Here is a 27872-nt window from a genome sequence, read left to right on the forward strand (position 1 = left end):
AAAAACAAACAAAAAACCTGAATTTGGGGTTAGAAAAGTGGGGGGCGTCTTATACATGGGGGCGTCTTATACACGGAAAAATACGGGGTATATGAAATGCAGCTGCCCTTAACCAGCAACTAAACACCACAGGCCTGCTGGCTTAGTGCCATGCTGGTGAGCTCAAGTATTGTGTCAGCAGCCGTTGGAATGTAAGACACTGCCTAGCCTACAGAACAGCTGGGAAGTCCTGCTCAGGAGCCTAACGCTAATCAAGGTTTGGATCACCTACCTATGTGGGTTTCATAGCATGATTCATAGCAATATAGAGAAGAGAGAGAAATGTAGGTGAGAACAGTTTCAAAGTTATTTTTAAAGCATATTTGATACTCATGCTACTCTAGCCTTCCCTTCACAAAAGTGAAACAAGTACTGGATTTTTTTTTTCAGCCCATTTGGCTAACAAATTCATTCACATGCCCACTGTTGGGGGGATTTTTTTTTATTTTTTTTAATGCTCAGAGAAAACCAGCTTTTAACTCTGATTCATTTTCCAGCTCAGAACTTCAAAGCAATGAGAGAACTTTGATGAGTATAATTTAGAGCTGGCAACAATGACATTGCAGCTCGGATAACTGAAATAACAGCGCTTGGAATAGCTAGAGTAATTTTTCCACTTCTATTACTCAACAAAAGCAGTTCAAAATACCAAGCAGTGGTGATGAGCTGGCACTATTGCTATCAGATATAGGAAGGAGACCCTCAGACATACAGTGTCCTACAAGTGTATGAGAAATGTTCTGGGTGAAACTCATGTTTTGTGTATTCCATTGTTTGGCCTGGAAAAGCACATTTGAGCTAAGTGGAGCTAGTTTGGGGCACAGAAAGCATGGAGTGAGGAACTGCAGGATGCTGCCTTCCAGTTTCAGCTGGTTATTGTGTGGGCTTTTTCAACAGGTAGCCAGGAAGATAGTGGCAACATTTATCAACCATTACATAGACATGCCAGTCATACTGAGTTTTCAATCAACACTGAAGTAGACTTGTATTTTGCTTCTGTGCAAGCATAGGCTTACAGTTTCAACTAATTCTCAAAGGGAAGCAGGCAACACAGAAAGCCTTAGTACAATGCTCTTGAGACAAGTGGTACCAAGAGAAAAATGATACTCTAAACAACGTTTAATTTAAAAAAAAGCTAAGCTAAATATATGCTACAAGGCAATTTTCTTGTGGTGCTCACAGTAAGATGCGCATGCTCTGTTTCTGTGATGTACGAGGTTGCCTAAAGCAGTGGAATTATATGCACGTAGGCAATTCATAATAAATAAACTGTGCTACACACACCAAACATACTTCCAATCTCAACTGGAAGTCTTCTTCCTAGCATTTCTCATTAGTACCTGGAGAGGATTTCTAGCATGTGAAGGACAGGTCAGTTCAGCTACCTTAAAACCAGTAATGACTTACCTATCCAGAGACCACCCAAAAGAACAAAACCCCTCCAAATCAAAGATATGCAGGTCCAAGAAAATTATGCAACAGCACTAGCATAAAAATAAATCAAGTCGTCTTCAGCAATAGCCTATCCATAAACTGGAGGATGAGGCTGGCATGAGCATACACCACAAAGGAAAGAATGGTGAGCCTCACTAGCTGAAACACAGGGCGATTTCTGTGCATCTAAGCCACATTTAGATTTGAGGCTCATTTTAAGGTAAACAAGCACCTAAGCTATCTCCCAAAGGACAGGTCTTCAGTATCTTACTCTGCCCTACCCAGAAATTAAAAAGGAGCTTGCAGGTGATACCCAGCTGCACAGATACCCAAAACAATTTAGAGCTTCCACTGAAGCTCTGTGCATATAGGGAATATGTACAGTACGTATCACATTTCAGCACTGTTTACTCTGGCTCCCTCCTACGCTTGGGGTGCTGAGGCTGAGAGGTAATTTTGTCAATAAGTGATATGATCACAATACTGAGCAAGTGGAAGGGTTGCTCTTGCCATGTAGCAATATGCTGCTAGGAGATAATGCAAGAGCCTTTTATTTTTGCTTTATCAGAAGCAAGATGGGGCTGAGGACTGCTGTGTACTCCCTGGGATTCATAAGCATGAAATTCTGTCTGGCTGCCTTGCTTTCAAGCACTATAGACACAACTGGCTTAAATTAACAATCAGCAACTCTGTTCCAAACAGGGATTTTGGTATCAGTTTCCCTCCTCCCGACATGCTTAAGACAAAGACAAAAAGCCAGTCTCTGAATTAAAATCCTACAACTTTACATTAACATGAGAAACACTCTCAAGTCACTGCCAAGTGGCTGGAATGTATTCTTTGGCTCTTCTCTGGTAATATCCAGAGACTGTTTAGTATCCCAAATTCCACCCCCCACCATACTGTCTGAAATCCCCTTGAGAACACATTTCCTCAGACACTAAATTCTTGGAGAAAAAGGTGTCTCGTTTCCATAGGCTACTGAGGGTATAGTTCTGAATATAGGAGTCCTTCAGCTGAAATAGCATCTCCAAGTCCCACGGTCCGGATGGGATCTTTACACACCAAAACAGGGGTGAAATGGAATGAGATTCCCTCTCTGTGCCATTGTGCCACTGGATCACCTGGATTTAAAGAGATTTTGGAGGGTGCCTCTGTATGGGAGGTCACAAACTCCAAGGGAGCTTTAAGAAAGACTCTGTCAGTATCAATGGTTTCAGTTGCACAAGCCTGTGTCCCTGCCACTCTGGCTCCAGCAGCCACAGCTGCTATCTGGTTGCCCCAATACCCATCCACTGTAGCCAGAATGTGATAGGCCAGTGTGTGGAAGTGGATGCGGGTAAGATCAGATGCCTTGTCCATGGTCCTTCCATGCTTCTTCAGAATCCAGAAAAGGATGTCACTGACAATGCCCACATCTGGAACTCCATTCCAGGAACCAAGGGAGGCATGAGGACCAGAGGCTGACTGGGTGAGGAACAGCAGCTCCTGTTCATTTAGCCCAACAGAGTTCACCAGGGGGAAGACCTGCTAACAGAAACAGAGTGAACGACAGTTTTTCTTCAGACTTAGAGGTAGAATCAGATTTCCCAGCTTCCTAATTTTAAAAATATTATATTGTCACAGTACATTCTTAGCTATTGTGCATAACGGAGTGGGGGTGGGGGACTCCTAGCCCTTAGTGCCACAGCTTGGTCTCTTGGGAAATTTGGTTTCTTGGGAAGGTTGAAGCATATTGCTCTGCACAAGCACCCTATCCAACTGATTTATACTAAGGCAATAGAAGAAGCCAGGCATTCTACTTTCCAACTGAATACATGTGGAGAAAAAGAAGGGGAAAGGTTCCAGTGACAACCGAGGCTGCGGAGGGGACAGAAATCATGTCCAAACTGGGCTGAGTTAGCTTTGCCTTTATCTAAGAGGAGCAAAATCAGAATACAACTAAAAAACATCCACCCAAGACTCTACTCACTTCTACTACATGAATACAAAAAAAATCTAATTCACTCCTCTTAATACAGCTGTGCAGCAGTTTGGAAGAGATGGATCAATCTGCCAAGGCCCAAATATGGGACACAACCTCTGACAAAGATCCAAAATAAGGGACACAAAATAATTATTCATGCAAGAAACGTAACATGCTATGGAATTCGTTCGTTCAGCACAGATAACTTTCTGTAGCCTCCATTTTGTCATTTTATTTCCAATGAAAGTAACAGAATACGAAATCCATATGAAACATAGGTAGGCTTGGCAGAATTCAGTTTTTTCCCTATAATTTTGACAGATGTTTATTTTTAAGCTTTTTTAGATTTTTCTCTCTTTAAATGTTCACAATTGTTCAAAATTATGGGTTTTAAACATTTATTTTTACCTTCAGTGATTTAAATTTTCACAGTTGTAGAAAATTATGGGGAGGGAGGGGGGCTCAGACATTTATTTAATGACAGCAGATGTTGAGATTCAAAAAAGTTAAAGCTTTATAACCATTAAAAACACAAATTGTCAACATCGCCTGTCCAAATATACAAAGTAAACAGCCTTAAATCAAACTAATAATTTCTCAAGCAGCATTTTTCTTACTTTGCCTGTCTGTAAATTTTGATGATCATCGATGGAAGTATGTTGGCTTGTGCATGCATAGTCAAATTTATGTTTATTGACATTTAAAAATAAAAATCTAATCCTTCCAAGCCAAAACATATGCAACTTTGGGACTAAAAGGAGTGACATCCCTTTAAATGAGGGAGCATTGAGTGGTATGTATGCAAAAACATCTGAAAGAAGCTTCAGAAGCCTAAGTATTTTTTTTTTAAACCAGCTCCAGTTCAAATCATGGTTCTATCAGAAAGCTATAGGGCTGCTAAATCTGAAACAACTGTCTGAGATTACTCAGGTCAAATCATCTGAATCTACAGAGAGTTCTTGGGTCCATCTGAATGATAATGGCTTGGGTCATTTCCCTACTGCAGTTGCAAAGGAGGTTGATGGCTGTGAGCAACAAGGCAGTAGAATCCAAGTGTTTGCCTACAGTAAATCATGCAACTTCAGCTGCTGAGTACGTTCATTTTTGCACACATCACCTAACGCTGACCTCAGATCATTTAGGAAAACAGAGTGTTGATTGGCTGAGAACATCGGTTGATATCCTCTCAGTAGGATATTCCATTAAGGCGTTTCCAAGACAGATATTCCCTTTATACTAAAGAAAACACTGTCTACTACCAATTATGAAAACATAGATCGTTACACTTCTCATGTTAATACACTGTTGAATGGGTGTGGGAACCTCAGCAGAGCAGTGACCTCAGCTGGAATACAATGGCTCTGCAGGCTTTATACCTAAGATACTCATTGCTCTCAGAAGAGGCAACCCCCATCCTAAATTTCCATTTACGATCATCCACCAGTCAGTCTGTGTGCTGCACCAGTGATGGATACTGACAGAGTGAAGTGGGCATGTCCTGTCATTTTGGTTACCTGATTCATAATCTTGCTCATGAGATCCTGGTCAGTCATACTGGCCAATTCCAGGTGTATGGGGATATCAGTGGGGATATCAGAGATGGAAGTCACAGCCTGCAGAAGGGAAGGCAAGACATCTTTAAGAAACAGAATGAATAAAAGCTTTTGGGCTCAGATATAGGCACTCTAGCCTGCTCATGTCTGGATGCAGTCAGATTTCTATTTCTAAATGATCTAGCTGGCAAAAGGACTATGTTGCTCAGAAGAAGAAATAGGAGCAGCCTCTAGCTTTCTCACTCTCAGAGCACAACAGCATCAGACCATAATCTAGATCCAATCCTGCATTTGTCTAACTGCCCAATACAGAAGACTTTCCAGACATGAAGCAGCCCCAAATGCTTGTTCCTGAAGCACAAGAGAACTCATTGAATCAGGAGGCAGTCAGCTGTAAGATAAACAAAGAGCAACTTCCACACAAGAGAGGCTCAATGCAGCTTCTGCTTCAAGCAGGAAAGAATCCCTTTTGGATTACCTGACACAGCTACTGCCTACAGAATACAGGGGTCTCAGTTGCAGCTTTGACTATGCTAACATGGGATGAAACACAGTGCATTCAGACACTGGATGAGGCTCCAATAACTAGATAAATCCACCACAGTCTAGCCACCAGTGTGGCAGCTTCTTCTATGAAGACTCCACTGGCTCCAACAAAGAGTAATGTCAATGTTAGAGGATCTCAACCAACCCATAAGACTAGATCTCATGATGTTAGCTGTACAGTTTCAGTGTACAAGCCTTTGGCCCACAATAGGAGGAAGGCAAATCGAGCAAAGACATCCTATAACTGCATGCTGAATTCTCAGGAAGTCAACACCCTGTGCTACAGTGTTTACTGAGGCTGGAATTAAGGAGATAGTACAGTGCTCAGGTTCTTACCTCCAGAAGTCTCTTCTCACGCACTTCCCTGCTCTGCCCTTCCATCATGTGAAGCCCTGAGAGCACTACAAGGTCTGGCTGAAACTCATCCAGGCTGGACACAAACACCTCCAGCATGTTCATGGCTCCATTTGATAGGTCATGGGAGAAGATAAAGCGGTTGGCATTGGGAGCTCTCAACTGTCCCCATTCTTCACCTAGGAAGAAATCCCCCAATCAACAGTAAAACAATTAAACCAAATAACTAGAGGATAGTTTCTGGATCCTCGCTGGAATCCCAGCATCAATCATAGCTGTCATGGCTCCCTAGAGGCCTAGCTAGGCAGAGTTTGACCACCTGATCAATACTTGACACTTCAGCTGTGTGTCATATTTAAGCCTGAATATATACAAAATGGTTCCACCCATCCCCACTGGGTGCCTCTGGACACCGAGGTAAAGGGAAAAAATAGGTAAATTTGTGTTAGAGTCTAACAGGGACACAGAGTATACAAACCATAGTCTAATTGGTCAGCTGTTCACTAACTCCCAGCTGTCTACAGATATAACCTCAACACTGGAGTACACAAAAAAAATCCATACACCAGCTATGATAAATGGGTTGTGGCGGGGTGGGGCTGGGGGGGGACAGCCTGAAGGGGATGGGGAATGTAGGGATAGAGCCGGGTGGAAGGACAAAAAGCATTACTTGTATTGCTACCTGCAATTTGAAGGGAGGAAAGATCACAAGACTAAAAGTTGCCCAAGCATTTATGAGGTAATCAGGGAGAGAACCTCCAGACCTGAGAGCCAGTGAGTGAGTTTGTTTGCTCAGATCTTACAGACTGATGGAGGATGAAATCAGTGTCTGGTTAGGATGTTTTCATGCCTACATCTAGCCAACAACACTGGATTTAACTCAAGTTGCCCATCAGAAAAATGTTATAAAGAGCTTCACAATGCAGTATGTTAAGGTCTATGGAGGACACAACATCCATAGCTCAACTGGTTCACACAAAGGAACTATAAAGCAGTGCATTTCACACCAAAGCAGCATCTAGGGAAGACAAAGGTGTCCATCATCCACATGGAATGTGTACTTCATACATGCTTCCTGGAACAGAGGAAGAACAAGATCTACACAAAGCAAGCAGCGTGTTTTCCATTGGCTATGAGACAGACATGTCAACTGTGGTTAGCTGGCCCGTATCGAGAGTTCTGGAGGAAGAAAACTGAGGAAGAAAGCTCTCAGTTCATACAAACAGGATGCAATAAAAAGGGAAGTACTAGAGAGTTTAATTAGCATAGGCTTTTGTAAGTGTTGGGGTCATTCTGGAGCCTGCTGCTATGATAGAGTAAACTTTTTAACCACACATGCAGCATTTCAGATACCTATGAAAGTCCTGCTCAGTTTCTGTTTGGAAAAGACAGCTTTCACTCGTTGTCCTGTTCATTGCCACTATGCAAAAGAAAGCCAAGTAGTCTTAGTCCTTGGGTTACAGGTAGCCACATGCAGAAAGAGTTCAGACTATATGGTTCCCTCTTTTTGAACTCAGGGAAGGCTGTCAGTCTATTTTAATGTTAACATAGAAGTCCAGGTGTTTTGTAATTATACCCATAGACATTGCTTAGGATACACACTTCTAAGCTTAGGATACAAACCTTCTAAGCTAATACTGTTTTAGGGCAATGGTGAGACTATTTACATTCCTCAGCTTACAGCACACAGAGATACATAGCTCTGAGTGAAATCTGATAGGACAGCAATATTACAGCATTGGAGCAGGATACAGTATTTATAGGAACCACAGTTCAAAGGAAAAGAGAATTTCAAAATAGTTTAAGATGATTGTTCACCTAGCAGGCTACTGCAGCTCACAGAACAGATGGAGCTACCAGATTAGCTCCAAGTATCAGAGGGGTAGCCATGTTAGTCTGGTTCTGTAGAAGCAGCAAAGAATCCTGTGGCACCTTATAGACTAACAGACGTTTTGCAGCATGAGCTTTCATGGGTGAATATCCACTTCTTGCATCCGAAGAAGTGGGTATTCACCCACGAAAGCTCATGCTGCAAAACGTCTGTTAGTCTATAAGGTGCCACAGGATTCTTTGCTGCTTCTACAGATTAGCTCCGACACTGACAGCTGCTAATACTGATAACTTACACAGTCCTTAAGTTTACTGACATGCAGAAAGCTTAAAAATACATTATAAAACCAGAAACACCTTTGAGCTTTGAATAAGGTATCTATCACCTTGACACTTCACCACCATAGTGCATAGGTTTGGGTTTTTTAAATCTCTGAGAGTTTGGGAAAAACCAGGACAATTGTCTCACCTGTAAATTGGTGCCCTACAACAGACTTCTGCTAAGTCAGATCTACTACTGGGAAGCCGAAGCCACTTCAACTTGAGAGGCATGTTTATGCCAGTATATTTTTCATTACAGCTAAATCTAACAGGCTATGGTACAGCATCAGTTCCTGACAATATTTCCAAAGCTAAAGACAATCTAAAAGACAAGTAAAGAAGCTCTGGATTGGTGATCTCCTCTCTCAGAAGACCCATTCACATAGCTAGATGTCCGGTTCTATGCAAGTGGCCACCACCTACCAATACAGACCTACTACTGGGACATACAAAGAGTACCAATACAGACCTACTACTGGGACATACAAAGAGCTAGAAAGGGAGGAAAACATAATGAGAACAGGCAAATTTAATAACTAGGTGCAGTCAAGGATTCTTGGCATGGCCCCTTCATCCAGAAAGATACTAAAATAATTTACAGACTACAGTGGGATCACCGATCACTGATGCAAAAACATTAGGAATGGAACATGGCAGCTATTCTTTATCAGCGAAAATACACAACAGGTTTTAGGAAGGAAAGTGAAGAATAGCTTCTTCAACTGAAACCATAGGTGGAAGTTTAAGAGGCAAGATGTAATTCTCCCAGGTTAGGATCTGATCAGCATATTTATCAGATGATACAGAGACCACAAAGGGTCAATAGTTTGGTTTTACACTGCATTCCAAAGATGGCACTCTCTAGGAACACAGTGCCCAAGTCATGACTCTGGGGCATCTGGTTCAGGGGCACAGTGCCACTTAGTGAATCGTCAATGCCACTTATTGCCATGGCCAGGTTTTCCTCAGAGATCTCCCAAATGACTAAATACAATCCTCTAATTTATGGGGGATCACCATGCAATGGGAAAGGTACTGTTACTGCAGTGGTTTTCATGCTCTATGTGAACTATTTAATAAGGAAACCATTTTAGGGATTGTCTCTTCTGAACAATCCCACACATCCTTATAGCAGATGTAGAACCTGATTATATGAAAAGATAAAATTAAGATAGTATGAAAAGATAAGATGACTCGCCTGCTTTGATGCAATGAATATGGCTGGTTGGTTCCATTCCCACCATTTCCTCTCTCAATGTACAGTAGGACTTTTAGTATGGGACCATTTTTCCTTGCCTTCTCTACTCTAGCTCATTTTACAGTTTGGGTCTCTCCTCTTGTCACCACCACTCCAATTCTGGAATCTGTATATCTGGGGTTGAATTTACACCAGAAAGAAATCCCAAAGATTAATGAAATAGCCACACGGAGTTTTGGCAGGGGTTTTTTTTAGTTGTTGATGGGTCAAACAAACCTCTGGAAATCCTTGATTAGGGCTGCAGTGGAAAATATTTGGCAATGAACTAGACCTAATCAGTCTTTTACTCCTTTAATGTCCAATGTACTGCAATATTCAAAGTACCTGCTTGATACTCCAAGATGAGGTGGAATTCATCAGTTTCCTGCATAGATTCTGGTGGGACAATTACATTATCATCAAGTAGTTCATGGAGTGTAGGACCAACTGGACCACAAAGAAGGATCTAGAAACAAAACAAAACAAAACACAATCTAAACAAGGATGCAGTGGCATGTCCTCTATGAGCAAAATCTGTAAGCATCTTCTCTGTACTCGTGTTAAGTAGCACTCTTCATATTTTTCTGAAGGTAACAAAGTCACTCTGACTGCTCCCAGATTGACTCACCTGTTTGCTTAGCAGTAATGGTGGGGGGCAGGAGGGGCATGTATGCAGACAGTGCACAATACTTTCTCAAGGCTTGTTTTTTAATTTTTAATTTTTTTTTAAAAGATTTGAATCATGGCTACCAGTTTCATTAAAGTGAGGGGCTGATGATCAACTGCTGTACAAGTTTTTCAAGACTATTCCAATAATGCACATCTGTTCCTACTCGCAGCATCCTTCATATTCCAATACAGTTTAAGAAAGAGGGTGGGGGAGGGGCACTCTCCAAAGACTGCTAAACTGTGCAATAACTGTAACATGAAAAAATGCCTATTAGAAATATCTTCTAAAATTGAAGTGTTTCTTTAGATGAGACTTGAAACCATGGTGAATTGCTAGTACATTCACCCAGTGACTTGATTTGCTTATCAATATAGCTAAATTTCTATATGAAACAAACAATATTGCCTAGAATGAATATCTGTATTTTGTATTGTATGGAAACCCCAACTTCAGGCATCACAGGATTAAAACAGGAAGTGTAGCAGTTGCTCCACAGTACCATACTGAGAGCCATCAAATACACCCATGGGTGAATTTGTTTCAAACAAACAAACAAACAATCTGGCTACCACTAACTGCACCATAAAGAGTTCTCGAATTTCACAGACCTATCCTACAGGACAGCAGAAATTAAAGGAGGACCAAGACCACCCAATCATGCATGTTTGGTCTATTAAAGACCATGTCAATACATAATCAGTGGTGATAGAAAGACTAACTCATGGGATACAGCAAAAAGAATGTTATTATTAAGACAAAATATATTGGATATAGAGAACCTTACAAACCAGATACATTTCCTCTTTGTGTAGCGTAACAAGCAGTTGTGCTGGGTCAGACTCAGCATCCACTACGGAACATAATCTAGTGGTGTGATCTCCAGAATATACATACGAGTGGTTTGGAGCCTGATTACAAACAATTAAATAAAACCAAGTTTTTGAGATACTTACCTTCAGGTTTGGATTTGTTGCAAGTTTCTGACCAATTAGGGCAGCATTTCCTCCCACATAGAGCTGTAAGAGATAAAGCATGTGTGTGTAATATTAATAGTTTTATAGATGGAGTTCTACATATCTGCAATAACTTTGTCAGAACAAATGAAATTAACAATGTGCTTTGCTGGGACTGCGTCAGAATAATTCCATAGTTCTCTGTCCAAGACTGTTTCCTCCAATTTAACAATTTTTGTCCCAGGATGTTGTTATTTAGCCAATATTAGCCTTCTGACAGCCCACTCAACCATACATTTCAATTTGTTCACCCCCTAAGCTTTCCCAAATGCTGTCCATTTAATTTGTTATTTTTATGGGGGGAGGTTATGTTTTATCCTTATTAGTGAGCTGTGCAAACAATCATTTTACGATATAAAAAAAGATTTATCAAGCTCACAAATGAGAGAATCTGACACACATAATAAGCCAAGCTGATGCCAGAATTCCAAGTAATTGAAAAATAAAGCAAGATTTACTGAGCTATTGTGATTAACTGTTTCTGTTGATACCATTTTGCTAGATATGGAGCTCCTTCAGGTAAATTCATTGCCACTGGCATCACAAGACAAAAGTTGTGAAATTCATAATCCAGTCACTGTGAACATGTACAAGACCAAACCCACAAAGCAGCTAAACCACAATATGAACTTGTTTTAGATCACAGAATGATAGAATATTAGGGTTGGAAGAGATCTCAGAAGGTCATCTAGTCCAACCCCCTGCTCAAAGCAGGTCCAACACCAACTAAATCATCCCAGGCAGGGCTTTGTCAAGCCTGACCTTAAAAACCCCTAAGGAAGGAGATTCCACCACCTCCCTAGGTAACCCATTCCAGTGCTTCACCACCCTCCTAGTGAAAAAGTGTTCCCTAATATCCAACCTAGACCTCCCCCACTGCAGTTTGAGACCATTGCTTCTTGTTCTGTCATCTGCCACCACTGAGAACAGCTGAACTTCATCCTCTTTGGAACCCCCCCCCTTCAGATAGTTGAAGGCTGCTATCAAATCTCCCTTCACTCTTCTCTTCTGCAGACTAAGTTGATCTTCAACTCCTCCCCACCTTGCAGTGTAGAAATGAGGGAATTGTTCAAAAGCTATAGGAATTATGAGAACTAGTTTTAAGAGAAAAATAGGTGGAAAGCCAGAGACCAGAGGAAAATGAAATAAAGAAGACTGGAATGTCTAGAGAAAGGGTCACTTGAAAGTCCAGTGAACCCAACAACTCACACAAAAGCCACAACATCAACTCCCTCCACACAAATGGGCCCTATGGAGACACAAACAGCTTGGCTTCTGCTTGGACTGCATCTGAACATTCCCCGAGCCTGCTACCTGTGCTCGATAGGCCCTATATACAGAGAACAAAGCCTGTAAAGCTTCTTGAGATGAGCAAATCCAAAATGGTACTCTGGATTTCATAGCTCAGCTAGACCCAAACAATATGGACCACCCATGGTATCACAACAGTGTTCAAACAATGGTTGGGAAAGACTGGAGAATGTAATCCTTTTGACAGCGATAAATGACTGGAGTTAACAATTTAAAGGAGTGACAGAAAATGAAAAACGGAAGGGAAAGAGGGGGTGATGACAAAGGAAAACTCCAGTTACAAATCAAACCCCGGGCATGAAAGTCAAGGTGCAAAACATGCAACAGAAAGACAAAATTGCAAAAAAGTCAGAAGACCATGGAAACCTAGAGTAAGAAGTCAGCTACAGAGGAATTCAAAGCTGTTCCTGGCTCAGAAGAGCATTTGGAAAACTCTACATAAATAATCTGCAGAAATTATCTACCTTAACACGAAGTGCCAAATGGACACATGGCAAAAAACTCCAGAAGGCCCAATGTACATCAGAGCAGATGAACCAACTAGGAGACGGGTGTTTTAGAAATATTGCCTACTCTCTTTAGCTCTCTCTAATGCAAGAGAGTTGTGCATTTCCAAGCCTTATATCGTGCAGCTTCTGAAATGTATGGAAATGTTTTCAGTTCTTTATTCTTGGATCCACTCCCTCACCATCTGCACCATTTAAAAAAGTTAGAGCCTTCTTTGTGGTATCAGCCCTGCCCCTCTGTCATAAAACAGACATTTCATTTGTTGCCTACGTTATATTCAACAGCATTCTCGTAAATGCCATTTAAACTATCAGAGCCAAAGTATATGCTATGCAGATTTTGGCAGGCTGGGATGTGCAGAAGGAAGAGACAATTCAACATACTGCGATTTAGGATCCTACCAGATAGGCGGAGTTAGAGGAAAATTACAGTTTCAAAGAAAGAATCTGTCATTAGCAGAGTGTTTAGATTCTTAGCAGCTTCATATAAAGTGATCAAGTTTTTCTAAAGTTAATACAGTAAAGCAGCAGTGTAAATTTTTATTTCCGGAATCTCTTGCAAGATCATTCTGAAGTATGAAAAGGGACATGAAAGCTGCTATACAGTTTGTCCATGTACAAAGGATAAGCCTTCTCAGTCTAGCCCTAAAATAGAGAACACACCTGTGCCCCAGGGTACTCTGAGGCTGCTCGTGCAATGTGATCGAAGGTCTCCGCATCACTGAAGAAGCGCTCAGCAGCTGCCCCCTTCTGCATGAAGTGGATGAAGGCTTCTTTCAGGTCCTTTCTGGAACTCAAGATAGCATGATCTTTCCCATCCCCAGGATCAAGACCAAGTGCCTGCAACAGCTTCACACCGGAGACGATTACATCTACACAGGCATTGACTCTGGAGAAAGAGGACAGAAAGGAAAAGTGAGCTGGGAACACAGAGAAAGAGAGACTTGGAGGGACGTCGAAAAGTTTTGGGAGAAAGTTGCTGTGTTTTGGCTTATTGAAATTGTTAGCACTCCGATTCCAGAGAATTTTACAAGCAGCTTCAAGAAATGCATCAAGCGTTGCTTTAACTGACAAATGCTTTTGATCCATTTTTATTCAACTAAAAGACTGTGGACTAGGGACAGATTTCCAACTTTTATTCAATCCTCACACAGGCATGAAACACAAATTTGCACAATAGCAGTGCTTATTACCTGCCAGGGTGGATAAAAATCAATGATTTTTTTTAATCGGATTTTTTTAATTTAAATCAGATTTTTTTGATAAAATGCTTTTTGAAGAAAAACCTTATCTAAAGATAAGTTTAATTAAGATATCTTTGAGCTATAATGTATCTTATCATGGAATAGGGATTATAAATTCTAATTCTATAGTATGAGATAATATATTCATGTAATGTTTAAGAAAAGATTTGTAAATGAGTTCCAGTAGTTCATGGATTAGGGACCCTTATGGGGTTCCACAGGCTTCTGTACAGATTATTTAGGTTAATCTTTCTATCTACCCAATTTGACTCAGTGCTCAGTCTAAAAGATACCATCAGAGATGCTTAGTTTTGCAGTTCTCAAACTGTGGATTTGTGTCTCCAGAGGTAACATGCTTGTTAACAGCAAAAATATTTTTAAAATAAATAAATAATATATAGAGGTGAGAAATAACAGATCTCAACCCTATTGTCCCTCTGCAAATTTGTGTACACAGGGTCAATTCCTTACCTCTCTCTAAAAGTACAAAGTTTCAAAAAGTTCAATGAATAGAAGATTGTTGGAGGCAGAATAGATCTGGACAAGGAGAAGAAGTCTGGAGATAAATGTGAGAAGGGAGGGACATTTGCTTGTTTTGTTAAAATATTATATGTTTGCTGTTGAAGAAAAAAATCCAGAATACTTAACATTGTTGTAGTTAAATAAAACAATTTAAATGTCTGTCTGGTGATGTTCTCCTCCTAATACAGCATGGCAAGAAAATCCTCCAAATATTAATAATTAACCTGTTGAACTGGAGATAGTTCACCTCCCAGTGACTTCATAAATATCTGCTTCAATTACCTTTGGTAAATGAAATAACCAAACAATCATTCATTTTCTGATATAGCTGTAAAACTAATCTGAAATGTTTTCAGAATAAATCACTTTAAAATGTATAGTGTGTACCTTCTAAAAATGAAACCTACATCTATCTCTGAGTTGTGAAGAATATGTATTAAGGTTATAACAACCAACAAGAATGCACTTTTATGTAGAAAACCATAATTAAATCGAGTCTTCCTGACTAGTGATTTAAATCATGATTTAAATCAATTTGGTTTAAATCAAATCCCCCTGCTAATGGATGCAGGGTGGGAAAAGAAACAAGACTGGACTGGAACTGGGTTCTGTCTGATAAAGACTTACCCTCATTATCACATTCCGGTGTAGAATAAAGGAATGTTTCTTATTTCTCAGTAGTTTTGAGGACACTGGTCTTCCATTCTGACCCAAATTTTACCATTTTATATTTGTTCACCGTTCCAACCCCCAGAGAAGTCAGTCAGCTCTCTGCTACAGGTGAGAAAATCTATTTGGGACATGAAGATCCCAATGGTGCATAGGGATGGACAAGCATACGTATGCAAAATGTCTAACATATAAGCATGGAGCAGGCACTTGTTTATAGCCCCAGAGAATTCTGCCGTTCTAAAAGGCACTCTGATACCAAAGTGATGATAATGCAAGAGCCTGAACAGAATCAGTAACGGTGCTTATACTTGTAATACATCTGTAAGGGGGACTAGATGGCTCAGGAGATCAGCAGTGACACTCAGAGCCTTTCAACTACAGGCCACTGATTCAAACCCACATCAGCTCAGTAGCCGGTGTGGCTTTAACCCAGTTCCCCATTACTTCCGCCCTCTTCCCCCAAACACACAAAATTTGCAACCTTGTAGTCAATCTCCAGAGAGGCTAAGGAGATGGGCCCACTAAGTCATGATTCATTTACAGAAGACAGCATGGGGAAGCTTGCATTGATACTGTTCATACTGCACCTGTTCGGTGAATATACAGGACTTCACACAAGCAAGGAAAAAGGGAGAAGAGACAGAGACTCCATGAAGTCCAGCAGGGATTTTGTTATTGCTGCTAATTTTACACTGAAGGCGTTCTGATACAATGGTGATGAGCAGCAGTATAAAGCCCAAACATAGCTAGCTGGAATACATACAGCACCTTTCACTAGCACTGAAATTCACACACCTAACTGAAGAGAAAATTCATTAAAGCATATTTATGGTTTGGAAAATTCCTCTGCCAATATTACATGTATGTTTAAGTGCAAGAGGTTACAAAGGTTTGCCAATAAACTTAATATAATAAGGAACTGGTTTTTGTTTTACTTTTGAGGTTTAAACACGTGTGCAATTTAAAGCTGCTAATAACAAAACTGAAAGTTTTTCTCAGCTCAAACTGTCTGACCGCCATGGTTAGGCCAGTGTCAAAGAACACTAGTGAATATTGCTAGTAGTTGGATCCATTTGTAAGGAGCTAGGAGAGCATCCTCAGCTGGAAGATTTGAAGATCATTTGTACAACACACAGATAATACCATTCCAAGCTCCTGGAGGTACCATATCCTCCTCTCTCCTTGAATGAAACAGGAGCCAGTATTATAATATTTAGCTATTTGCAAGAAGTTTTTGGGACAAATTCAGAGTTGGATGTAAGGAAGCCTAAACTGCTGTAGCATCTTCCAGCCCTTCACCATACCGAGGGAAACAGTGGGGGCGAAGGACCTCTCTGGCTTTAAGATTAAGCTTGATAAGTTTATGGAGGGAATGGTTTGATAGGATAACGTGATTTAGTCAATAGGTCAATAACGTGCGACCACTGGTAATTAGTACGGAGGGTCAATGTTGGGATATTGAAAGTCTTTTTCCTGAGTGTCTGGCTGGAGAGTCTTGCCCGCATGCTCGGGGTTCAGCTGATCGCCATATTTGGGGTCGGGAAGGAATTTTCCTCCAGGGTAAATTGGCAGTGGCCCTGGAGGTTTTTCGCCTTCCTCCGCAGCATGGGGCAGGGGTCGCTTGCTGGAGGATTATCTGCTACTTGAAGTCTTTAAATCAGGATTTGGGGACTTCAACAGCTGAGTCAAGGGAGAGAATTATTTCAGGAGTGGGTGGGTCAGCTTTTGTGGCCTGCATCTTGCGGGAGGTCAGACTAGATTATCATAATGGTCCCTTCTGATCTTAAGTTCTATGATTCTATGAAATTACATCAACAGATTCCATGAGATTCACACCAACTTACCAATGTGAAATTTACACCCCCTTACATATAACCTCTGGATTTGACCCAATGAGTCCAAGTTAGTGTAACCTACGTGCCGAGGGGCCAGAAGAGGGAGGTATAACAGGAAAATCATCTAACACAGGGGAGGGCAAACTTTTTGGCCTGAGGGCCGCATTGGGTTTCATTAATTGTATGGAGGGCTGGTTAGGGGAGGGGGTTGTGGCCCTCCCCCCCAGGACTCCTGCCCCATCCAACCCCCCCATTCCCTCCACACACACCCGCTCCCTGTCCCCTGACTTCCCCCAGACTCCCATCGCCACCCCATCCAACCCCTCTCATTCCTGACGCCCCCCCAAGACCCCTGCCCCATCCAACCACCCCTTCTCCCTGTCCCCTGACTGCCCCCAAAACCCCTGCCCCTGACTGCCCCCCTCCTTCCTGACTGCCCTCCTGGGACCTCTGCCCTCATTCAGCCCCCTGTTCCCCCCCGACCCCATCCACACCACCACCCCCTGACCACCACCCCAAACTCCCCTGCCCTCTATACAACCGGATATCGTAGGAATAACTGAAACATGGTGGAACGGTAGCCATGACTGGAGTACAGGTATGGAAGGGTATGTGCTGTTTAGGAAAGACCGAAACAAAAGTAAAGGTGGGGGAGTAGCATTGTATGTCAATAATGAGGTGAAATGTAACGAAATAACTAGCAATGCAAATGATAATACGGAGTCTGTTTGGGCAATGGTGACATTGGGGAAGAAAACTACTAGAGCGTCCCCTGGGATAGTGATTGGGGTGTGCTATAGACCGCCTGGATCTAGCCTGGATTTGGATAGAGAGCTCTTTAATGTTTTTAAGGAGGTAAATACTAATAGGAACTGTGTGATCATGGGAGACTTTAACTTCCCGGATATAGATTGGGAAACAAATGCTAGTAATAATAATAGGGCTCAGCTTTTCCTAGACGTGATAACTGATGAATTCCTTCATCAAGTAGTCGCTGAACCAACGAGGGGGGATGCCATTTTAGATCTGATTTTGGTGAGTAACGAGGACCTTGTTGAGGAAATAGTTGTAGGGGACAACCTTGGCTCGAGTGATCATGAGCTAATTCGGTTCAAAATAAATGGAAGGATAAACAAAATTGCATCTGAGACTAAGGTTTACGATTTCAAAAGGGCTAACTTTACTAAATTAAGGCGACTAGTTAGGGAAGTGGACTGGACTAACATATTTAGGGATCTAAAGGCAGAAGACGCCTGGGGTTACTTCCGGTTGAAGTTGCAGGAGCTGTCAGAGGCCTGTATCCCGAGAAAGGGAAAACGGTTCGTAGGTAGCAGTTTTAGACTGAGCTGGATGAGCAAGCGTCTCAGAGGGGTGATTAAGAAAAAACAGAAAGCGTACAAGGACTGGAAAATGGGAGGGATCAGCAAAGAAACCTACCTTATTGAGGTCAGAGGGTGTAGGGAAATAGTGAGAAAGGCAAAGAGCCGGGTGGAGATGGACCTAGCGAAGGGGATTAAAACCAATAGCAAAAGGTTTTTTAGCCATATAAATAGGAAGAAAACCAAGAAGGAAGAAGTGGGACCGCTTAAAACTTTAGACGGAGTGGAGATTAGGGATAATCTTGGCATGGCACAATATCTAAACGAATATTTCGCCTCAGTCTTTAATGAGGCTAATGAAGGGCTAAGGAAAAGTGGTAGAGGGACTGATGGGAATTAAGATATGGGGGTAGACATTACAGTATCTGAGGTAGAAGCCAAACTTGAACAGCTTAACGGAAGTAAATCAGGGGGCCCGGATAATCTTCATCCTAGAATATTAAGGGAATTGGCGAGTGAAATTGCAAGCCCGTTAGCAATGATTTTTAATAAATCTCTAAACTCGGGGGTGGTACCGTTCGACTGGAGATTAGCTAATGTAATTCCTATATTCAAGAAGGGGAAAAAAAGTGACCCAGGTAACTACAGGCCTGTTAGTTTAACATCTGTAGCATGCAAAGTCATGGAAAAAATTATAAAGGAGAGAGTGGTTACGGACCTTGAGGCCGATGGCAACTGGGACAAATTACAGCATGGTTTTACGAAAGGTAGATCGTGTCAGACCAACCTGATCTCCTTCTTTGAGAAAGTAACAGATTTTTTAGACAAGGGAAATGCAGTGGATCTAATATATCTTGATTTCAGTAAGGCGTTTGATACGGTACCGCATGAGGAATTACTGGTTAAATTGGAAAAGATGGGGATCGAAATGAAAATCCAGAGGTGGATAAGGAGCTGGTTAAAGGGGAGACTGCAGAGGGTCGTATTGAAGGGTGATCTGTCGGGTTGGAGGGAGGTTACCAGTGGAGTTCCTCAAGGTTCGGTTTTGGGTCCGATTTTATTTAATCTATTTATCGCTGACCTCGGAACCAAAAGTAGGAGTGGGCTGATAAAGTTTGCGGATGACACCAAGTTGGGAGGTATTGCCAATTCGGAAAAGGATCGGGATATCCTCCAGGGAGATTTGGATGACCTTGTAAACTGGAGTATTAGTAACAGGATGAAATTCAATAATGAGAAGTGTAAGGTTATGCATTTAAGGATGACTAACAAGAATTTTAGTTATAAGCTGGGGACGCACCAGTTGGAAGTAACGGAAGAGGAGAAGGACCTAGGAGTCCTGGTTGATCGTAGGATGACTATGAGTAGGCAATGTGATGTGCCCATTAAAAAAGCTAATGTGGTCTTGGGATGCATTAGGCGAGGTATTTCTAGTAGAGATAAGGAGGTGCTAGTCCCGTTATATAAGGCGTTGGTGAGACCTCATTTGGAGTATTGTGTGCAATTTTGGTCTCCCATGTTTAAGAAAGATGAATTCAAACTGGAACGAGTACAAAGAAGGGCCACTAGAATGATCCGAGGAATGGAAAGCCTGTCGTATGAAAGGAGACTTGAGGAGCTCGGTTTGTTTTCCTTAACCAAAAGAAGGATAAGAGGAGATATGATTGCACTCTTTAAATATATCAGAGGGATAAATACCAGGGAAGGAGAGGAATTATTTCAGCTCAGTACTAATGTGGACACGAGGACAAACGGATATAAATTGTCAGGAAATTTAGGCTTGAAATTAGACGAAGGTTTCTAACCATCAGAGGAGTGCAATTCTGGAACAGCCTACCGAGGGAAACAGTGGGGGCGAAGGACCTCCATGACTTTAAGATTAAGCTGGATAAGTTTATGGAGGGGATGGTATGATAGGATAATGGGTTTAGTCAATAGGTCAATAATGTGCCACACTGGTAATTAGTACAAAGGGTCAATGTTGGGATATTGTTAGCCTTTTCCAGAGGGTCTGGCTGGAGAGTCTTGCCCACATGCTCGGGGTTCAGCTGATCGCCATATTTGGGGTCAGGAAGGAATTTTCCTCCAGGGTAGATTGGCAGTGGCCCTGGAGGTTTTTCGCCTTCCTCCGAAGCATGGGGCAGGGGTCGCTTGCTGGTGGATTATCTGCTACTTGAAGTCTTTAAAGCACGATTTGGAGCATTCAACAGCAGAGTCAAGGGAGAGAATTAGTTCATGAGTGGGTGGATCGGCTTATGTGGCCTGCATCTTGCAGGAGGTCAGACTAGATGATCATAATGGTCCCTTCTGATCTTGAATTCTATGATTCTATGAACCTCCCCTGCTCCCTGGACTCTTACCACGCTGCCTGGAGCACCAGTGTCTGGCGGCGCTACAGCCGCGCCGCCCAGCTGAAGCCAGGCCACGCCACCACCGTACAGCACAGAGACCGGGTCAGGCTGGGCTCTGCAGCTGTGCTGCCCCAGGAGTTCACAGCCCCGCCACCCAGAGCATTGCGCCGGCAGCGGAGCAAGTGAGCTGAGATGGTGGGGGAACAGCAGGGATGGGGCGGAGGGTGGCCTCCTGGGCCAGGAGCTCGGGGGCCAGGCAGGATGGTCCCGCAGGCCGGCTGTGGCCCGCAGGCCATAGTTTTCCCACCTCTGATCTAAAAGGAGGAGAATGTAAGACTCACCTCTGAATTGGGCCCTTTTGTTGCTACAGAAAGATGTTGAGCAGGCAAAAATGTTTCCTTTCCAAATACATCCCACATTTAGAACATGGCTAGATAGGGCTAGTGACAATGGTATTCATATTTCAGTGTCTTGCCTAAATTTGAAGGGAATGGAAACCAGCCTGAGGTCTGGTCTATACTAGAAAATTAGTTAAGCATAACTATGACTCTCAGGGGTGTGAAAAATCCCCGCCCTGAGCGGTGTCGCTAAGGGCATGTCTTCACTAAGCGCTGCTGTGGCAGCGCTTTAACATGGCTGTGTAGTCGCAGCACCAGCGGTGGGAGAGAGCTCTCTCAGCACTGTAAAAAACTGACCACAACGAGGGGAGTAGCTACCAGCGCTGGTGCACTGTGTATACTGGCACTTTACAGCACTGAAACTTGCAGCACTTGGGGGTGGTTTTTTTTCACACCCGAGTGAGAAAGTTGCAGCGCTGTTAAGTGCCAACGTAAACAAGGCCTAAGCCCCTGTGTAGAGAGCACTAGGTCAACAGAAGAATTCCCTCCCATTGGCATAGAAAGTGTCAACACTGAAGCACTACAGCAGTGCAGCTGTGCTGTTGTAGCATTTTAAGTGTAGACAACCATAAGATTAGTAGTTATAAATCTGTCACTCTTGGTGAGACAGTGCTTGGTACCACCAAAGATTAATACCCAAATTCAAGGATTGTTGCCACTCTGGGATTTGTTTTTCATTGTTTTCTATAGGGTGGGGAAGGTGACAGAGAAATCCATATGCACCTGTCACACATTTCAAGGGTATGGATGGGGTGAAAGGGAACTGGAGAAGTACCATTAAACGGATTATTAACTGAAAGTCATGCAAATACAATCTCCACCCTAAAATTAAACAATTTGCTTCCCATTCCCCAAGGTCTCTCTCTTGAACTTTTGGTTCCATTGACTCTTCTACCAGCCCCGCAACCTTAGGTTTCTTTTTGTTTCACTCTTTCCCATTTGTTTGAGGTTCTCCTGCCCCCATTGCCCAACTTCATCTCAAAGACCTGGAAAAATACAGGAAACAAAAAACTACACACAACACAGTGCCCACTTCTCCAGGCCAGGATGCAGCTGCCAGCATGATCCATGTTATACCTTTGGCTGGCCAGGATGGGTTGTTGGGCTGAGGGAACACACACTCTTCTCCTAGGATGGTTCCAGCCCTTGAGAAGAGCCTTGCATAGATCACTGGTGTATTTTAAGGAATGCTTATGTGAACATTTTTATTCATTGTGTTTGGGGTCAGCATTTCTCAAATACCAAGAAAGGATACAATTACTGGGGCAAGTCAAGCAATTACTATACTATCATCTCTCTGAACACAGCTTTCAGTCACATCACTTCCCCATACCAGGAATTCCAGCCATCCACACAGCTAGTGCAGCACATCCAGTTTACACTATGTTCTTACATGGCCCTAATTACCTGGATACCTGAGCTCCTACACTTGCACTTTCAGTCAAGAATGAGAAGGATAAAAGTGGTAAGCAGACTCACTAAGCACTGCTCCATGTCGGTGACCTCTCTTGCCTGAGAGGTCACCGACATGTGAATGCAGCAAGACACAAACTAAAGGATACTAAAGGCCTGGCGAGTTCTCAGAGTATGAGCTGCAATACTTTGTGAAATATCAAAAACTCCTCTGTATCCTGCAATGAGCTTATAGACTATAGAAGCAACAATCCACACACACAATAGGAGGAGAATGAAGAAACAGTAAGATCAACCAACATTTCTACCTCAAAGCCACCATAGCAAAGGTCAGCAGCCCGGTGTTTTAATATACCATTAACAATGCAATGACGACATGAACCAGTTACGGTGTTTGAAGTGAGAGCTGCTCCTACACCTCTAATAATTTTCCAGCTATCTTCCTTCTGCCTCCCACCCCATTTCTCTACCACACCTTCCATGCAGTTAATGTACTGCCTTAATGTTAATGTCAACTTCAAATATTTTACTATTTTTTAGGAAAAATCTGCATCCGTTGTGAAAAGTTTCACTCTGATACAATTTCAAATGACCAAGACATACCCTGCCCAACTGTTTTAACACCAACCACAAAATAATAATTTAGGATTGAAAAGAAATTACTTCACACCTGAGGATTAGTCAACTAGCTACGGTATAATTGTGCTGTCATGCCCTGAAATGTAAAGGAAGTAGAATCAAGTATTGATTTAGTTGCACCTTCATCAGTCAGTCTGGTGGGGCATACCAATCCCACCTATTGATTTCTGGAAGGAATTAATGAGAGCCTGTGGGCTCAATCAGCCTCATCACCCTACTGCTACACCTGCAGTAGGTATCAAGCCTGGAGGGAGGAGTTAAAAGAGCTGAACAACCCAGCTCACCTGGGGGCTGATGAGAAGGAGAGCAGGTTGCTGGCTCTCAGTGATAGAAAGCTGGTAACAATCATGGAGATGAGTTGTACTGCTAGTATAGAGCCTCCTGGAAGGTAGGCAGGCTGGCCAGCCAGCAACAGGGAGCCCAAGACAGTTGGAAAGGAAAGTGAGTCTGCCAAGAATTCTCTGTATGGGGGTGTCTGGAGGTAGCAGCAAGGGCCCTGTGGAGCCAGGGACTGCCCTTCCAGGGGAGTAAAAACTCTCCTGCAGCAGAACCACCTAGGTGGAATAAGTACTAAGAAGCTCTGCAGTGAGTTTGTGGAAGAAGCTTAGAATGGAGCTGATACACTGGGAGCCCTGGAAGAGGCTCTGACAAAGGCCCAAGATAGTAAGTGACCCAGGGAGGCAGCAAAGGATCTATGTTGTCAGGCTTGGACTGCTTATTTAAGGGTCCCTAGACTGGAATCTGGGGAGTGGGAGGACCTGGGATCTTCTATCGGCCCTCTGAGGAAGGTGGAGCAGAAAAACACTAACAAGGGGTACGGACTACTAAAACTCTGTTTTGTATATGGGGTATGGACTAGTAAATCCACAGATAGATTAAAAAGGCCCAAAACAAGGTGGATGGACTACCGTTTGCTGGACTACTGGTTTACCCCAGAAGAGGTGGGACTATATATGACCAGGCCAAAGGGCTGAGTCACATGACAGCCACTTTGGCCACTAGTGGTTAGCTTCTTCAACAGGGGGTGCCCAGGGAGGAGAGTATGCTATGCCATACCCAACCACAAGGGGGTTCACTGTCTGGTGAGTCACATGCATACAGTCAGCTTTTAACCCGATATTTAAACTAGGGCTGTTGATTAATAGCAGTTAACTCATGTGATTACTTTTTGAATTAATCATGATTCATTGCAGTTTTAATTGTACTGTTAAACAACAGAATACCAATTGAAATGTATTAAATATTTTTGGATGATTTTCTAGGTTTTCAAATATACTGACTTCAATTACAACACAGAATACAGTGTACACTGCTCACATAATATTTATTACAAATATTTGCACTGTAAAAATAAGTTTTCAATTCCCCTCATAAGTACTGTAGTGCAATCTCTTTATTGTGAAAGTGCAACTTACAAATGTAGAAATTTGTTACATAACTGCACTCAAAAACAAAACTATACAAAACTTTAGAGCCTACAAGTCCACTCAGTCCTACTTCTCATTCAGCCAATTGCTCAAACAAGTTTGTTTACATTTACAGGTGATAAGGCTACCCAATTCATTTACAATGTCACGAGAAAGTGAGAACAGGCATTTGCATGTGACTTTTGTAGCTGGCATTGCTATGTATTTATATGCCAGATATGCTAAACATTCATATGCCCCTTCATGCTTCAGCCACCATTCCAGAGGACATGCTTCCATGCTGATGATGCTCATTTAATTAAATTTGTGACTGAACTCCCTGGGGGAGAATTGTATGTCTCTGGCTTTTTTACCTGCATTCTGCCATATATTTCATGTTATAATTGTCTCAGATGATGACTCAGCATACGTTCATTTTAAGAACACTTTAGCTGCAGATTTGACAAAATGCAAAGAAGGTGAGACTTCTAAATATAGCTACAGCACTGGACCCAAGATTTAAGAATCTGAAGTGCCTTCCAAAATCTGAGAGGGATGAGGTGTAGAGCATGCTTTCAGAAGTCATAAAAGAACAACACACTGACACGGAAACTACAGAACCCAAACCACCAAAACTAAAATCAACCTTCTGTTGGTGGCATCTGACTCAGATGATGAAAAATAAACATGCGTTGGTCTGCACTGCTTTGGATTGTTATTGAGCAGAACCTTCATCAGTATGGACACATGTCCTCTAGAATAGTGGTTGAAGTATGAAGGGACACATGAATCTTGAGAGCATGTGGCATGTAAATATCTTGCCACGCTGGCTACAACAGTGCCATGAGAATGCCTGTTCTCAATTCCAGGTAACATTGTGAACAAGAAGCGGGCCACATTATCTCTAAAGTTTTATATTTTATTTTTGATTGCAGTTTTTTTGTACATAATTCTACATTTGTAAGTTCAACTTTCACGATAGAGATTGCACTACAATACTTGTATTAAGTGAATTGAAAAATACTATTTTGTTTACAGTGCAAATATTTGTAATAAAAATAAATATAACATGAGCACTGTACACTTTGTATTGTTATAATTGAAATCAATATAGTTGAAAATGTAGAAAACATCCAAATATTTAAATAAATGGTATTCTATTACTGTTTAACAGCCCAATTAATCAAGATTGGGGCTGTCACGTGATTAAAAAATAATTTAAACATAACTTAATACCTCTACGCTTGTATTATACCCTTGCTTTTCTTTATTAGCGGGGAGTCTTCTTGCATCTTCATCCATTTCCTTTTGCTTTCTCCCTCCATCCCTTATTTTCATTGTTCCTGCTCTACATCAAGTTCTCTACCTCCAGCTCTGAATTTCTTTCCTTTCCACTCCCACAAAAATCCCCCTCAGTGCTCTACCTTGTCATCCTATTCCCCACATGCTCCTTACTCTCTGCTCTCACCTCCTACCTCCAAGGAATGAGCCAATAGCTCCCCAACCAGCCATTCAGCCCACTAATATGTCCAAGTTTTGTACTCACTTTCAGCGAGAAGGGTTTTCAACCCCAATAAATATGATCTTATCTAATAGTCTCTCAGTGACTTCTATAACCCTTTTACAGGAAAGTAAACTGATGGCTCATCTATGAGCACTATACCCAAGATAGACTCTCAAATAGGATCAAAAATAGAAAAGCCATGAAGCTTTCTGCACAAGTGGTCTCTAAATGAAGAAAGACACTAGTCTGTACAGTCTTAGCCTCCCACACAGCTCTGCCAACACACCTGACCAAGGCTACGTCTTCACTACCCGCCGTATCGGCGGGTAGCAATCGATTTCTCGGGGATCAATATATCGCGTCTCATCTAGACGCGATATATCGATCTCCGAATGAGCTCCTGTCGACTCCGGAACTCCACCAACCCGAACGGCGGTAGCGGAGTCGACATGGGGAGCCGCGGACGTCGATCCCGCGCCGTGAGGATGGTAGGTAATTCGGTCTAAGATACTTCGACTCCAGCTACGTTATTCACGTAGCTGAAGTGGCGTATCTTAGATTGATTCCCCCCCGTAGTGTAGACCAGCCCCAAGAGTTACAGCTTCCTTGTCTATTGCTTCTCAGACCTCTTGTGCAGAGATTAATACTGATGTCAATTTGTGAGATCAGGATGAAATCAAATAACTTCCACTTCAGACAAATAAATTAAATACAGCTCTCCAAAAAGCCTTGCGTAATCAGGAGAACCCTGATTATAAATGCAATACACTATGACTTTCACATTTCCTTTCTAACACAGTGCTCACCAGGGATGGCCACTGCTTCCCAATGTCACTTCTAGCTTTATTTCCTACTTTTACCATGCATTTTGAGAGACCCCCTTAACAGCTCTGTATTCCTACAGCGCCGCGGGGAGCGGTGATAGAGAAATACGCCCAACACGTTGACAAAGCACAAACTAGGACAAGACACAGCAGGCCTGGGTTTGTCTCACAGCGGCTGCCTGGTCTCTGGGCTGGCTGCCCCCGAGAGTCCAGCCAAAGGTCTCTGCCCCGATAGGCAAAGCCCGCCCTGCATGTCGCCCCGGCTTCCTGCAAGAGCGTCTCTGCCTCGGCGCTAGGCCTGATCGCTGCCCTGCCGCCAAGAGCACTCGGTGCGGGGTGACCCCGGCAGGGCCCAGCCCCAGGGACCGGAGCCCAGCTCAGGACTCCGCCCGGGAAGGGACTCACCCCAGGACCCCGCGCCGCCCTGCGTGACTCACCCCACGGCCACTCTGCTCCACGGCCGGGCGGGCCGGGTGATAAGCGCCTCCCAGGCCGCCGCCATGCTGCTCTCGGCCGGCTCGGCCCACAGGCGGCCGGCCAGGTAGCGCAGCGCCGCGCCGGGCAGCTCGGGCTCCCGCACGAAGAGGTAGCCCGCGGCCAGGGCCAGCAGGGCCACGCACACCGACCGCGGCCACATGGCGCGGCCCCGAGCCCGGCCCGCCCGCCGAGAGCCGGGGTCGGGGGCTCTAGCTGTCCGGCTCGGGGCAGGCGGGTCTGGCCCCAGCCCAGCTGCCCGCGCTCTCCTCAGGGGTCTCCTGCCTTCTCGTTCAGGCGACTCTGCCTGGGACCCGCCACGTCCTAGGAGCAGGAATCAATTGACGGTCAGCGGCGCCTCCCTACGCTATCTCCGTAACGCCCCTCTGGCACGCGCCCCGACCTGCCTTAAACAGGTTGAGGAATAGCGACCAGCTCTATAGGAACAGCGCAACCCGTCCCACCGGTATCTGCGTAACTTCCGACTTACA

The 27872-nt window shown here is 43.1% G+C and overlaps 1 protein-coding gene across 3 annotated transcripts; it reads right to left on the minus strand.

Moving 5' to 3' along the window:
- ADPGK (ADP dependent glucokinase) lies at positions 1–27872 on the minus strand. 3 transcript variants are annotated; one of them, XM_044979928.1, is made up of 7 exons: positions 27345–27872; positions 13444–13669; positions 10904–10966; positions 9626–9746; positions 5875–6071; positions 4954–5052; positions 1–3000 (listed from the first exon to the last, which is right to left on the minus strand). In XM_044979928.1, exons 1-7 carry the CDS (start codon positions 27542–27544, stop codon positions 2452–2454), a joined length of 1455 nt encoding a protein of 484 aa, XP_044835863.1. In that variant the 5' UTR covers positions 27545–27872; the 3' UTR covers positions 1–2451. The 3 variants fall into 3 exon arrangements, with proteins under 3 accessions (XP_044835863.1, XP_044835862.1, XP_044835864.1); XM_044979927.1 differs by having other exon boundaries at positions 1–3003; XM_044979929.1 differs by lacking the exon at positions 27345–27872 and having other exon boundaries at positions 1–3003; positions 13444–13676.

The sequence above is a fragment of the Mauremys mutica genome, chromosome 11 (genome assembly GCF_020497125.1).
Source record: "Mauremys mutica isolate MM-2020 ecotype Southern chromosome 11, ASM2049712v1, whole genome shotgun sequence".
NCBI classification, from domain to species: domain Eukaryota; kingdom Metazoa; phylum Chordata; order Testudines; family Geoemydidae; genus Mauremys; species Mauremys mutica.